The 16,019-nt window shown below is 40.1% G+C and overlaps 1 protein-coding gene and 1 long non-coding RNA gene across 4 annotated transcripts in view; one reads left to right on the top strand and one right to left on the bottom strand.

Moving 5' to 3' along the window:
* Positions 1-220: 220 nt before the first annotated feature.
* Positions 221-16,019, top strand: part of snx22 (sorting nexin 22) — a 32,053-nt gene continuing 16,254 nt past the window's right edge. Inside the window, exon 1 of one of the 3 annotated variants that reach the window (XM_048257925.1) lies at positions 221-485. In XM_048257925.1, coding sequence (XP_048113882.1) covers positions 396-485 — 90 coding nt within the window. In that variant the 5' untranslated portion in view covers positions 221-395. The remainder of the gene's footprint in view (positions 486-16,019) is intronic. The other 2 variants (XM_048257924.1, XM_048257923.1) reach the window with 2 other exon arrangements.
* On the bottom strand, positions 1,323-3,061 carry LOC125303937. The gene is made up of 3 exons (XR_007195141.1): positions 2,754-3,061; positions 1,581-1,694; positions 1,323-1,368 (listed from the first exon to the last, which is right to left on the bottom strand). It is a non-coding gene; the product is annotated as an uncharacterized LOC125303937 (long non-coding RNA).

Genomic DNA, 16,019 nt, shown 5'->3' with positions numbered 1-16,019 from the left:
AATGTAGATAACTCAAAATGTCCAAAGAAATCCCAAGATATCCATGTTATGTCATCCAAAATAAATACACCAAGTGCAAAGGCTAAAAAAATATTGGCTATATTTGACCGTATCCATATGTTTTATCACATGCTTGAAATCGACCCTTCGATAGCCTAAACCCTATTTTTTGGATCAAAATGAATGAATCCCATTCGTACTGTCGGGGAGGAGCCTGACACGAACCTTGTGGTGTCGGCGTGATGGGAAGGGTTAGACTTTACGAGGAAATGCTGAGATTTGATTTGGAAAGGTCCTCACAGACCGACGCAACATAAAGTTGGCCGTCAGACATAAACTAACGCTAGGCTACGCGTAACGAAAGTTAGAATCTAGTTTGAGTTCGATTTTTTGCCATGTGGGAATGGGAATACTTTTATCCGATGGTAGAGGTGTCTATTCCGTCTTTGAAGAGAGAAATGGACATGTCCGGAAAAGAAAGAAAAGTAAGTCTTGAAAATGCAGTATCGGGAAACCCCACCGATGTCTTGCCTAGGCTACTGTGTCTATCATTATTTCTAGAATTCTATTAAGTTACAGTTAACGTTACGCCCAATTCAGGTTTGTAAATCATGATCGTTAACAAAGCCTGGCAACACCTGGACATACACCTTTAAAGGGCCGTGGCCTAGAACACACCTGGAACGATATAGCATAACATTAATGGCCAAAACAACAGCCCTATTTCTTCAGTTTCTTTAATATTGTTCTAGTTCAACGCATAGCCGCCACACCGCATAGGCTACTATAACGATAACAACTTTCAGAACGATTTTAACCTGTTGAGGACGGTCACAAATTATGTGATTAGAATGTTTTGCGAACCGAGAATTCCGCATTATGATGCGACAATTACCCTCAGAGATTTTCCCCATAGACTGTATAAAGAACACTGGAACTATAGATCGTTTGCGTAGAATTCTAGAAGGAACCAGGAAAATAATTCACTCCTCAAAAAGGTTAAGAATGCTAAAAAAAAAAAAAAGTTGACAGCCAATCAGAATCCAACAAATGTTTAGAGATCTACATGAGGAGAACCTTTACCGTTGTTGAATCTGGCCCCTAAATGTATACAAACAGTGTATGTTATTCAATTGAATACTGGAAATTATTTACAGGTCCAAGCTCAACTCCTAGTCACAGAGCATAAATATTGTGACTTTGTGGTTTGGGCCGCCAACTTCATGTTCGTTGAGAGAATTTATCCAGATGAACCTTTCATGACGGATAAGCTACCAAAGGCCATATAATTTTTTGAAGAAGCACTACTTCCAGAGTTGGCAGCTAAATTTTATTCAAGAGCACCAAAGCCAACTGTTAATCCCCGACCTTCAACAGAAACAAAAAAACGGAGAGTGGATTGTGAAATTGAAATATGAAACAATAAAAACAATACATTTTCATAGAATTAAATTAAATTCATTCTTGCACTGTAACAAAGTTGTGAGTCATTCAAATGGGACAACAGAGTTGCACATATTTGTTAAAGCGCAGCACACAGTCACAATTTTATCGAGTGTTGGCAAATTTGAACTGCGCACCCTGGTGAAATCAATTGGAATGGTTGAACTCATTATGGAGAACTTCTTCCTGATGTTTCCGATGACTCTCTCCACATGAATTCTTAAGTTGGCTATCCTTCTGGTTTGCTCCACCTCAATCCCAGTCAACTGTGCCTTGCCTTTTGTGAATGCTGGCATTTTAACTGTGGCACAGTATAACCCTACTGACTCGCGGATGTCAAAACCTCAGACTGCCAGAATCAGATCACCTGGCAAAAGGTTTTCTAGCAACCCACTCTGCTCAGTCAGATGCTTGTCTGAAACCCGGCCACCCCATCCATCTGAGATGAAGCTTACTGTGCCCTGTGGAGTTATTCCAATCAAATACTTTACTGTGGTGTTTATATGACGAGTATGTTTGGACTCTAGCCAGTGGATTGGTGGGTGGCTCCAAGAAAATTTTAAAACAGTCAATGATTACGATACAATTTGGGGAATGCTTCCTAAAGTCCATAGGCATTGTTTTTTTCAGTTCTTCTCTTTCAGGCCAGATAATTAAGGGTTTGAGGCAATCATACAAGATATTCAAAACATGATTAAAAAGCTAATTGTTAGGCCTAGTATGTGCAGTATAATGCCACCCCCTTGTGGTAAAAGAAATTATAGCTGTGTGAAAGTTGACTACTCCCCAGTTGACAAGTGATGCTCGATCTCCCTATAATTGCTAGTGTATGTCGCTCCTCTGAATCTCAGGTATGTCTCAATGTAACACAATGATACTATGTTTTGTGATACATTAATATGTTTCTTTTTCTAGAAGTCTAATGCTAGGGTTAGTTTGTATGTGATCTCTCAATAGCTAGTAGCTATCCGCTAACGTTAGCCTTCTAGCTAGTGCTACTTAATACCCATACATAAAAGTGATATAGTTTAAGTCATGCTACTCATATTATGTCAAACTTGGGCTGGTAACAGATAATAGAGAATAAGTGAGAAGTGAGGCTAAACATTGCTTAACTCTTTTGCTCTGAGTAGCCTATCAGTTAGTGCTGGCAAGTCGTCATACGAGGTGCTTGCTAACCAAAACATGATATCTATGAGTTTTACCCCCATTCAATAATCCAACATTTCATAGACGTCTTTTGTTTATATTTATTTACCGTTAATAAGCATACAATGCATCGTGTTTCTTAGCCTAACATAGCCTATTACCTGAATGGTCACTAAAGACTCGTAAGTGGTCAAGGCTTTTAGTGGAGTCCTCTCTTAAGAGATCTTCTCTCCTTATTTTTCTCAACCATGTTTCCCGACGTTTTCTATACATCTCCCGTCTTGCCTGATGATAACGTTCAGCCGGGATTTAAGGCAAACGGTAATAGTTCCGTTTATCACGGGTTGAACGGTTCGAACAACCATATACAGCACAAAAATTAACCATTTTGCCGTACAGTAACAATGTTACATTCAGTCGGAAGTTCAGAACAGGCAATGGGTTCAGAGCGGTTGCTTGTCCTCCGAGTTCGCCGTGACGACGGTTGTCAGGGAGGGTGAAACCGGTCTATTAAGGTTTTGCACCTACGTCATAATGTCATGTGACCGTTTGTTTACAACTAGAGTGGTAGGCAAGAATGGTAGGCAACATAGACTGTATATATAGAACTGGACAGTGTGCCGTCTGTTAAGAGTGATGCGAGCGTTAGTCCAGAGCCCCCTGGTGGCTGGCTGCAGTACAATGTGAAACTCCGCCCATCCCCATGTATTTCAATGGCCAAGTAGCCAACTTTCCGTGTCACTTTTCTCACCTAAAACTATTTTTGTATCAACAACTTTTTATTCGAAAAAATTGTTTTCAAGATGCTTCAATACACACAATTTTTCTTTTCTCGCTGAAATTATTTTTTTTAATGTTATATTAACAAATCTAAAAAGGGTGTGTTTACACCTATGATTGACAGCTGGCTGGCTGCAGACACAACGCTTTGTCCATTATGTTTTACCGTCTAGGCTGCAGACACTACCACGTCATCGCTCACTTATTTTAACGACACCTGATTTCGACACATAATCTAACCTAAATAAGTGTTGCGGTTATTATCATTAGGCTATATCTTATCACAGTCTGACTAAATACAAAATTGATAGTCATACATTGTGTAGTTGTTTGTAAGTTGTTAGTTGTGACAGATTCTTTGTGAAAAAAGATATGTGCTGTTCTTTCATAGAAAGAACTAAGTTGATGCTAAGTATATTAGCTCATAGCATGCTACATCATGCTAGCATTAGCCAGTTGATAGGTAAAGTAAAAGGGCTCTGCTATATTGATCCCAAGTGACGTTAGCCATAGTCACCATCATTTACAGACCTACTTGTTTCAAATTGTTTAACGTAACCAGTGATTGCCGCCATCATCGTTGCAACTTCATTTGAATACACTTTGTCACTGGAGAAGGCAATGTTAAGTTTCATTAACGTTAACTCTTGCTTAGTTTTGCAAATGGCAATAAACGCCACCTAGCCTGCTAGGTCGACAACCTTGGTATGCCTATTTATGAATCAGCCCGACAAATAACGTTACTTGTGTTTTAGTGAACACATTATTGGACCATAGCTTAACGTGAGGAGGGATTCAAAGTTACAAATGGCCAATTTGCTTAGCATGCTTAGAACAGCGGTATCTGAAAATGTGTTAAGGCATCGTTGTTACCTGCGATTGCACTGCTGGAGAAGCATTTTGCATTGGTATGATTTGATCAGGTCTTGCCAGTGATGTGTAAATCCTCCCGTAGACGTACATCATTTCAAAATAATACGTCTAAATTGAAAACTGTGACAACTGATTGATAGGCTCTCTCAATATGTCTGTAATCGTATGCCTCTATCACAGGCTTGCTAGTCTTTCACCAGAGAGGGTGCTCCATTATAAATCAAAAATGTAATACTGCAGCCTTCATGTCAGCACATTTTACACATAATCAGGAAGCTAATTTGCTGTTCAGTGTGTGATGTGTTTAAAGTGGTACTACGTTTAAAGAAACATTTTTATTCTTTGTTTCAAGTGCATAAGAAAATACCACATTATGATGATGATGGTTAGGTTACCCTTAACAAATACAAAACAATATAATACTTAAAAAAGGGGGTCAATCAATAGCCTAATGAAATAAACAATGAAAATGAGGGGGGAAAGCAATACTAAATAATAATGCCCATTCAATCAATAATATAATAACAAAAACATGGTAAGACTACATTAAGGAGAATATCAATAATAAACAATGTCAAATTAATCAACAGCCTATAATGAAAATAAAACAGTACTACTGCATACAAACCATAATGTATAAGAAGTGCTTAAAAGACCAAAAACTATCACAAGAACGAAGAGCACTGGGCAACTCATTCCAACATGGAACCACTGATGAAAAGAGTCTTTAATTTGACCTAGCGTTTAAGACTGGTCGACACAACAGACGCTCATCAGAAGACCGCAGTGGGCAGTCCAATGGAGAGTAACTAGGAGAGGAGTTACAATGTGTCCTCTTTGGCTGATTGAAGACCAGTCATGTTGCAGCATTCTGAATGATATCACACACAAAAGAAATAAAAAAAAACATTCAATATTGATTTAGTATCAACCAATAATTATTCTGATATTAATATTCTTGTAACGTCTACATCTTTGTGTAGGCTACAGTTAAAATACTAAGCAATGGCCTCTGACTTAAATACCAAGGCAGTTAAATGACCTTGGTATGGTATAGTCTACACAGGACTACACAGTAAACCCATTTAAAAAGCATCATCATCTCCGTATACCCATTTAAAATAGGCAAGGATACGTATTTAATAACATTTGGGGTTGCTCACAGTATACCCACTACTACAACTAACTAACTAGACTACACCACTGGTTAAATGGCGCATTGCAATTTACAATTTGTGTGAGTTCAGGGGCATACAGAAAGTTGAAGTTTGGGTGACATCAATAAAGAAAATAGAAACAAAGGGATGTGTACAGCCTCAAGTATGAATGATGTCACATTAACAGAAAGTTCACAGCAGCGGCAGACCTTTCTTGGTGCCACGCAAGTTATCGAAAGTCTTGTGTTTTCAGAACGTAGTGGTGCTGTGCCATGTCCCATGTATAAGGGGCTTCAGGTTGATCCAGTGACGGTGGGTGATGGATGTCAGGGAGATGGATGTCAGGGGACATGCCACCTCAGACCACCCCAGCCAAACCACTTCACGTAGGCATTCCCTTGCTTGCAGACTGATGTAGACTATGGAGACCACCTTGCCGCCACCTCCAGTACATTCAGCCATCACCCATATCTTACTTGCAAAAAGGAAAGTTACAATAAAGTTAGTCAACAATTTTACAACATTACAAAGCATCTAATCAGGCACTCAACACCACTAGTAATACCAAGTAATTAAATATGTGTGCAATAAACTTCACAGCCTACCTAATGTTAACTACACATTTAAAAATGCGGTGTGAATGTTATTAACTTGCGTCAGCTTGAAAAATAACGTTATCAGTATGACTGATCATGGACGTTAGATGACAAACTGAGGTCTTTCTCAAATGTTCACCGATATCCCTGGGAAGTGACTGGTTCTTTGCATAGTGTTTAATGCAGGCGTTTCATTTATCGATCCTTCACTTATGCGGTCTACAACTACCGACCTACCGATCTATTTTTTACAGTCTATGCTACCGACCTACCATCACAGAAGTAGCTCTAACAGAGGTGTCTGTCGTTAACGTTAGAAAAAATGCAACGCTGGCAAACTGGCTATTAGTTACATTAACATGAGGTTGATGAGGTCCATGCTTCATATTACGTTAACTTGCGTTGCTTTATCACATCATACCGTTGCTTTATCACATCATATACTGTACTGACTGTCTAGTGTTATTAATCCCCATGTACAGTCAATGGTTACTCCATGTTGAGATGGCATACATTGAGATATTTGAAAACGGCAACAACTAATAAAACCAAGTATATCATGCATCGACTGTTAAGGGAGCTGTGTGCTAATCTTTACGTCAACGACTAACTTAGCCTCCCGTTAACGGTAACGTTAATGTAGCTGCTAACGTTAGCATGTAATTCGCTGTCCGTATTTCTGTTGTTAGCTCATTAGTATTCACCATACTAAATTGTCACAGTCTATAAATCAACATAATAAGCTCTCTTAGACATATTTAAGAACACCAACAGACAAAAAAAAACTTTTCAGTTGATACGCAACACTTACCAGACAAAAACAAACCGATTGTTGTTTGTACTGTTTAGCTAACTCACAGCTGCAAAATTCATCCAGCCAGCTAGCCTTCGGCGCCGAGTCGACCTGCGTTGTGGAAAGGAGAAGGGGGCAACTGAGTGGGCGTGCCTGACCGCGACTCCTCTTCACTGCGCATGCTTCAACTTTTGCTGCGCAGCCGCACTTCAAATTGGCTCCAAATTTTCCAAGATGGCATCGCCTCGGCGGCTTCAATTCCATAGAACCAGAGACGGTTGATAAAGCGAGACTATTCATAAGAGGGTAAATTCTGGCACGTTGTGACGTGGGGTTCGAAGCTGTCACGCCCATTTAGGAGTCTAGCGGGAGGTCCAGTGTCTATGTATTCCTATGGGAGAAATTAACATTTTCACGGAATATGACCAATCCCTTAGCCCTACATTCAGCGATGTAAGTTTTGAACCCATTTTCTAGAAGCCACATGTCTCCCTAACATTCCGACATTGAAATTGTATTTTCCAACGAAACAAATAAAGACAAAAATAGCTTTGTTCGTGATCTGACACTGTCTCCTCAAAGCTCTGGTGCACAGCCACCTGTTCTCAGAGGCTCTAAACTCAGAGATGGTTGATAAACTAACCTAACATATTTTTTGCTAGAACTAGTAGACTACCACAAAGTTGCTGAACATATGTTACTTCAGGTTTGTTTGCAACAATATATAAGTTTAACCAAAGTTCTTAGCTGCTAGCTAGCTAGCGAACGTTCCCATTCACTTTCCGTTTACTCTGCTAACGTTAGCTAGCTAGCTAGCTGGGTTAACGGGGCAAAATGAAATTATTCATTCCGTGTCCGAAAGAGTGTTTCATTGGCATCACACACAAACAATGTCTGTAAAATAGTATACAAAATTATATGTATATTTTATTATTGCTTATTCAGAGAAAAGTTTATGTTTTGACACGCCTATTTAGGAGTCCGGAACTAGTGCCATTTCGTTCCATTGGTGAATCGTCTTATGATTCATCTTAGTTAACTATAGAATCTTTGATAGAACACTGCAGAATGCAGCCACACTGTCCAGTTCTATATATACAGTCTATGGTAGGCAAGGCACTGCAGAGAGTGGTAGGCAAGCCTACAACAGTCGGGTTGCATAGGCTACACATAGTTACAAATAGCTTCAAAATTGAAATTTTATATCAAATATTGACCGGGATGCCGACCACTCGTAGGCCCTAACAGTTGGTTTTACAATAAGAAGCAAAAAGGCGACGAACGACCGTTTAGCCTACCTATCCTCGTGGTTGTGGAGGATGATCTTTAGCAGCTGTGAAGTCTTTTATTCTCAAGATGGCCTAATGGTGTAGCCTACTGTCTACACGTATTTAGACGTAGGCTAAAATACAACTATCTACAGTCATCCAAAAATGAATTGCCAGAGATAGGCTATGAAGGGAAAAAGTGCAGCATTTTAAACATGGCAAGATTATTTTTACCGGAACAGTTTGTTCTAATTTGTCTCGTGAAATTCGTGCTTGGACATCAATCACCTATCTTCTGTCCTTCTATTTCAAGTTATCATGAGTGCCATTTGATTATATAATCACAAAATAAATGAAAACAGAATAGGCTTATGTGCTATAGCCCACAATTCAGTTAGGCTAACTCCCGTATGTCAAAATAAACTGATTTTTGAGCTGCACACAGCAACCTCAAACACCACTGTTGAACCTAGGCTACTGCTTCAGTCATGTAAGAAATAAGCAGTTTATGAATTATCTTTACCCGTTTAATCAAGTCCACATGACTAAAATAACAGCATATTTAAAGGCTGAGCTAGCATAACAGCCTAATATAGCCGATGCTGCAATGAACTAGTAAAAAAGTTTCATACAATTAATGAACTTTATCACTCACAGAGTTTTTTTGGGTGGTTATATATCCATGCAGATCGTCTTCGAATGAGTCATCGCTGTTATATGTTATAATATGTTACAGGATTCATTAACGACATTAATGTTACATGATTCTGACTGTACTGCCTACCAAAACCTGTCGCTGTTCAGTTCAAGTTAAATGATCAAATATTGTTTGATTTTGTGTCAATTTTCAGAGAAAAAAGTTAGGCTACCATAGGCTACATGCAGGTTCTCCCATAACGTTATCGATACAGATCAATGAACCAAATACAGAGATGTAGCCTACTGAGAGGCAGCTGCAGACAACGATGTTCAATGGGTTCAACTTGTCCCTTGCCTACCAGGTGGATGTAAACAAAGCTGTAGAACCTAGAATACGTCACATGAAAAACGTTAATAGCCTACAGGACAGTAGGACTAGTTTGGGATTTCCACAATCAACCAATGTGGGCCAATCAACAACTCATTTGGGCGGCATTCATTCGCGGCAAATCATTGCAGCTTGATGGTAGTAACGTTAACGTTAGCACGTAGTAGTATGTCTCAATTAAGTTTAGTCAAAAATGCCCTCCTCCTCTCCTCTCCTTTGGTGCTTCCCTAACTTCTAGCTGCAGTGTAGCCTATATCCTTAGCAATAAGTATGCAGCATTGGGTCTTGAACAGGGATGTAGTGGAGGCTAAACGCAAGTAAACGCAGTTTATCCACCTCTTATTAGACTTTATCCACCTCTCAAAAGAGTTTAGGCCTGTTCACCAATTACAACTGTTAACATTTAAAAATCACACTGTATTATCCACAATAACAATATGTACACTCACCAACACTATGAACCGCTTAATGCCATTTGTATTGTTAGAAACATTGTACAATAACCTCCACCATCATCAAACATGTTCTAAATGCCTTTTCTAAAAATCTGATACCACATGGCGCAGTCCACCTTACCATGATCACAGAATTCATAGTTTACCCACCTCTTATTTTACCACTACATTCCTGGTCTTGAAATATTCACAGGAATCCATAGGAATTAAATATTTGTGTTGTTTTATCCAATATTAGTTGTGCAGATATATAGTCCATCTTATACACACCCATGAAGCCAACAAAGAAAATGCAAAAATGGAGACTTCTGTGTAATTATTCCATTTTGTTTAGTCATTCTATATCAGAACCTGACATACAATCCAAACAGTCTACAAGAAACCTCAGAAATGCATACTTTTATTGTCAGTATGCATTTTTGGGAGTTTCCAGGGCATTCCAAAACGCATAAGCATACCTTGGCAAATAATGATCTAAAGTAAAATACAGCAAAATAATAACTTCATATAGCTCGACTTACCTCATGTTTTTGTCTGTTTTTGTAGCAAAGCATGTTTATAATCCAACGCTATTGTGTGTTTCTCTATGGCAAAGAATGTTCATAATCCGGTTTTGAGATCCTACCAAATTCCTGCATGGCATCCAATTCAAGGCTCACATTGCATCCCAATTTGTTCGGCAAAGAAACACCTTTTTTTGCCTTTACTTTGTTCATGGCAATGCAGTAAAAAGTTGTAGAGAATCATGAGTGCAGACACCAAAATGACATTTATTTCTGTAAGGCCCACACCACATATGTCTGTAAATTGCTCAGCCCCAGAGAATCCCTCCACCATGGCAATGATATTGCCAGATCTGCCCTACACACACATGAAATGCATGTAGAGCTATGAGCTTGCTGTGGTGAGATGCATGTCAAAATATAGGAATTTTTAAATTCCTATAAATAAAATCAATGCTAGTACTAATACATGGAATGATGGCAGATGTGGATAGCCTAGACTCTGCTGAAAAAAAAACAAACAATATATACAGTAAGTGTGTGGCACTTACAATGACCAGAATAAATCCTTATGAATAAAGGTAGTGAAAATGCCCTAAAAAGAGCTTATGGTTAAAATATACATAGATTTAAAAAGTAGAATCCATGCAAAAAAACTTTAAAAACAATTATTTAATAAATATTTCAGGAAAATATAAGTTATTAAAATTATATTTCAGTAGGCTATTCAAATTCATTATCCTAAAAACCCAGAGTCCCCCCCCCCCATACCAGGATGGTTCGACCCAACCTGTCACATGCCACCCGCCATCACCTGTCAATCACTGTCAAAACTCAAACGATGGAGTCGCGGTTGAAGTTTATGGATGGAGTCGTGGTTCCAAAGTTTAATAAGTTAGACACGGATGTCACAGTGCTCTGTTTTAAGTATTTTTTTATCAACTAAAAATGCTTTGCTTTGGTTAGGGGGTACTTGGCTGAAAAAAATATTTCACAGGGGGTACATCACTGAAAAAAGGTTCTCTGGTCTGAGCAATTTACAGACATATGTGATGTGCGCCTTACAGAAATAAATGCCATTTTTTTATTTAGTGATTAAAAATGACCTTTCTGGCCCCAGCCGTGGCGCAACTGGCTGGGGCACCTGCACCGTAAGCCGGCGACCCGGGTTGGATTCCCGCCCCGTGGTCCTTTCCGGATCCCACCCCGACTCTCTCTCCCACTCACTTCCTGTCATTCTGCACTATCCTGTCAATTAAAGGCATAAAAGCCCCACAAAAAAAAAAAAAAAAAAAAGACCTTTCTGCGCTCCATATCTGTGACACGAACTGATCTGACTTGACTTGACCCAAGTTTACGTGTGTGTGCCTATAGTGCCTGCACTCATGATTCTCTACAAGTTTTTACTGCATTGCCATGAACAAAGTAAAGGCAAAAAAAGGTGTTTCTTGGAGCCTTGAATTGGATGCCATGCAGGAATTTGGTAGGATCTCAAAACCGGATTATGAACATTCTTTGCCATAGAGAAACACACAATAGCGTTGGATTATAAACATGCTTTGCTACAAAAACGTGAGGTAAGTCGAGCTATATGAAGTTATTATTTTGCTGTCACTTCGTCATTCAAGAGTGGTCATTCTACTGAAATTGCTCTGTCTGTGACTGAAGCATTGAAAGTAGCTAATGTAACCTATTTACATTTACTGTTACTGTTTAACCTGCGTGGTTCAGCCCTGCACACGCCCAGACTCAAACCCGTAAACAGCAGCACCTCAAATCAGGAGTCTGCTCAGTCATCAGTATTAATTCTACTAGACTTACCTGCAGCCTTTGATACTGTAAACCGTGACATTCTCCTTTCTACACTGTCTGAACAGGGAATTTCTGGGAAAGATCTTGGTTTGAATCCTACCTTAAAGGCCGTTCTTTCAGTGTGTCTTGTATCAAAGTATCATGACCTCACCACAGGTGTGCCATAGGGATCAGTATTAGGGCACTATTTACACCACTTCCTTGGGTGAGACCATTCACTCCCATGGATTTGACTCACTGCTATGTGGACGGCTTTACCTGTCTTTACCACCTGAGGACTGTTTCCCATCAGATTTCTGCATGCCTGATATTTCAGTCTGGATGACAGGCCGACACCTTCAACTTCATCTCTCAAAAACTGAGCTTTTGGTGTTTCCAGCTAAAACAGCTAATTCCCAACAGATTAACATCCAGCTTGACTCTTCACTGACCCCAACTAGATTGGCACGTAACTTTGGCGTCATAATTGATGACCGACTTAATTTCTTTGAGCATGTAGCCTGAATTGCAAAATCGTGTTGGCTTGTCCTTTACAACATTAGGAAGATCAGACCTTATCTGATACAAGATTCCACACGACTTCTTGTGCAGGCCATGGTTATATCCAAACTGGACTACTGTATTTCACTGTTAGCTGGCCTGCCTGATTGTGTAGTAAGATCGTTGCAAATAATTCAGAATGCTGCAGCACACCGGGTCTTCAATCAGCCAAAGAGGACACATGTAACTCCTCTCCTACTCTACCTTGACTCCTTATAATAGACCTTGGCCTATAGGACACTTAATGGATCTGCTTACGGCTATCTCAATTCTATGATCCAGCTGTACATCCCCAACCACTCACTGGGGTCATCTGATGAGCATCTGTTGTGTCGACCAGCCATACGCTAGATCAAATTCAAGACTCTTTTCCTCAGTGGTAACTCGGTGGAATGAGTAGCCCAGTGCTCTCCTTCCTGTGATAGTTTAGCTCCAAAATCCTACATTTTGGGGATATTATTGAATTTATTTATTTTTTGGGGCTTTTTTATGCCTTTAATGCAACAGGATAGTGAAGAGTGACAGGAAGTGAGTGGGGAGAGAGAGTCGGGGTGGGATCCAGAAAGGACCACGGGGCGGGAATCGAACCCGGGTCGTCGGCGTACGGTGCAGGTGCCCCAGCCAGTTGCGCCAAGGCTGGGGCCATGTTATTGAATTTATATTGAGTTTTTTTAATTTATTTTTTTTAATCTGTTTAAGTTAAGGTACCCATGTTATTTGAACTGTATTTAATCTGTAAGAGGTTTATGTTTGAAGGAAATTTTATGATTTCTGATATTTGACAAATATCTGACAAAATTATAATTTTTTTAATGATTTAAAATTGTTAGAAAAATACTTAGGGTTTTAAAATCATCAGTTAACCTCTGTAATTATGTATTTGACAGAAATGAAGAATTGCTATGCATTGAAATGTCCCCATAGCATAGCAAAAAGCGTGTAAAAATATGCTTTTTTGGAATACGGCGGCCATATTGGATTTTTGGACAAAATTCAACATGCCCCAAGATGCCCCCATTTAATCTGTTCCAATAGGGGTTCTGACCAGGAATCCATGGAGAAAACTTTGACCAAAAACTAGGCCTAATGTTTCCAGCAGATGACCTGTCTACTAGGCCTACAATGCGCTCCGTGTGTAGCTGTCTGTGCACGTCCGTAATCGATTATATTCTTCAAATGGAGAACAAATTCCTGACAGTTCCTGATCACTAAACTTTCGTTTTCTTTTTCTTTCAGTTAGCAGTTGATGTAGAAGCACCTAGCATAATTTGACTTCAGCGGTGATGAGTCCTGTTGCGAGAGAGAGAGAGAGAGAGAGAGCGCACCTCCAAAGTGGTGCTGTGTGCGTCTGCATGGGGTTACGTTCGGTTCAAGTCAGAAGTTGGTCCGTCCGGTCCCGCATTCACGCCGCTCCATTATTAGATTAACGTTATCAGACAGCGCTGTAAAATATGTGCAGGAATTCCTCGCATTATGATGGCTAGAGTTGCGGGTCTTTGATTTCCAAAGTTAGTTGTGCTCATCCTTGCTCGCTTTGCAGTGAACAGTAATGCAGCACAACTGAAAAGCATCTGAGGCAGGCAGGCCCATGTTGAGAGAAACTCTATTTGTAAAGGAGTTGTAAACAAGATCCAAGGGCCTCGGACTGTGGGAAAAGTGGGACTGATTACAGGGCCCCAATGGGCATGGCTAGGCACTACGTCATCATATCCAAAAAGCCACTTCCGTGTCCAATGCTAATATTCTAACGGTTATGGTGTTCTGTCAACCTGAATGGCAGTAAAATGGTGCAGTGCTGTGTCCCGTGTTGTAACAACAGAAACGATGTCAACAAAACTATATCGTATTACCGATTTCCCCTCGACGAAAAAGAGAGGAAGAGATAGCTGAAGTTGAGACGGTAAGTTGGATCTCAAATGATGAACAATAATAACAATAATACAGGCTAACGGTTACTAGCTAGCCTAATGTTACTAGCTAATATTAGGGAGTGCTACTACTAGCTATTGCAAGCTTTGTTTGTTTTGTCAGCACTTCGAAGTGCTTTCAATGTTATTGTTATCGTTCTTGAACTATAATAATAATAATAATAATAACAACAACAATAACAGGCGATACTAGCTCGCCTAACGTTACCAGTTAGGTAGCAGCTACAACTAGCTATTGCAAGTTGTTTTGTCAGCACTTTGAAGTGCTTTTAAGGTTATTGTTATCGTTCTTGAACTGCTACCAGTCATGTTGCGTACTGTATGCTAAGGAAGACAGCCAGTGTCTGTGCTGCATAGAAAATCACTAGACTTTGAAGTGAGACTGACTTTGACTCTAGTAGACCTAGCTAAACAACACATCTGATAATATAAGTTGGTTCTGCAAGTTGGAGGGAGCCTGAGATATAAGATGTTAATTGACGTTTTTTTTTTAATTATTTTTGTAGGCGTGACAAGTTCACCCCGAACTACAACTCCAGAGTTTGTGGGTGGCATTTTCCTGATGGAAAAGCAGCTGGGCCAACGCGGTTTGATGGAGCGATGGAAAGGCTTTCCCCGATCATATCCCCACCAAACAAAAAAAAAGGAATGGTCCCTGTGAGTGTGGAGGAAGAAGGAACAGCTGGACCAGCCCTAAACCACCTTGACGTTGCTACACAGACCCCTGGTACTTCAAGTGTTGTGGTGCTTGAAATTGAAAATGATATGCTGAGAAAAGAAAATGACCAACTGAAACAAGAATTGGAGAAACAAAAACAAACATTTTCATTCAGTCAAATCTCCTCCCACCCTGACAAAGTCAGTTACTACACTGGCTTGCCAGATGTTGCCACTGTCCTCTTTTTGGAAGCCCTTCTCTCCAAATTTGATCTCCAGTATCATTTTGATTGGAATGTACAAATTATGCCCCTTATCGATCAGCTACTCCTGACTTTGATGAAGCTCCGACTGAATTGTGGCATCCTAGACCTTGCAACAAGGTTCAATTGCTGCCGTGCCACAATCACAAACATCTTCACCACCATCAGCAGTGCACTGTACGACATTTTGTATGTCGGCATGATGGAAAACAACATCCCCTCCAGAGTCAAGAACCAAACATCCCTGCCAGATTGCTTCCAGCCATTTCCTGACTGTCGGATTGTGCTTGACTGCACTGAAGTGGCTGTCTCCAACACAGAAAGACTGGACACCCAGAGTCATCTGTACAGTCATTACAAAGGACGCACCACACTTAAAGCTCTGATTGGCGTGGCTCCCAATGGAGTTATTACCTTCGTCAGTGACCTATATGGTGGAAGTACCTCGGACAAGGTGATAACAGCTGACTGCGGAGTACTCCAACGGCTAGAACCAGGTGATACGGTGATGGCAGATAAGGGATTCACTATTCGTGACATTTTGCCTGAGGGAGTGTCACTGAACATCCCAACGTTTCTTGTCAATGGACAGTTCACAGTGCAGGAGGTTAACCACAACAAACTCGTTGCCAGTGCAAGGATTCATGTGGAGCGTTCTATACAACGTCTGAAAACGTTTGATATTTTGATATACATCCCATATCAGTATAAGAAGCATGCCAACAAGATCCTTAAAGTGTGTGTCTTACGAATTTACACACGCCCATTCTCCTCG

This window comes from Alosa alosa, chromosome 11, assembly GCF_017589495.1.
Source record: "Alosa alosa isolate M-15738 ecotype Scorff River chromosome 11, AALO_Geno_1.1, whole genome shotgun sequence".
Lineage (NCBI taxonomy): Eukaryota > Metazoa > Chordata > Actinopteri > Clupeiformes > Clupeidae > Alosa > Alosa alosa.
The sequence above is the reverse complement of the archived record's forward strand: the minus strand, read 5'-3'. Positions and strand labels throughout refer to the sequence as shown.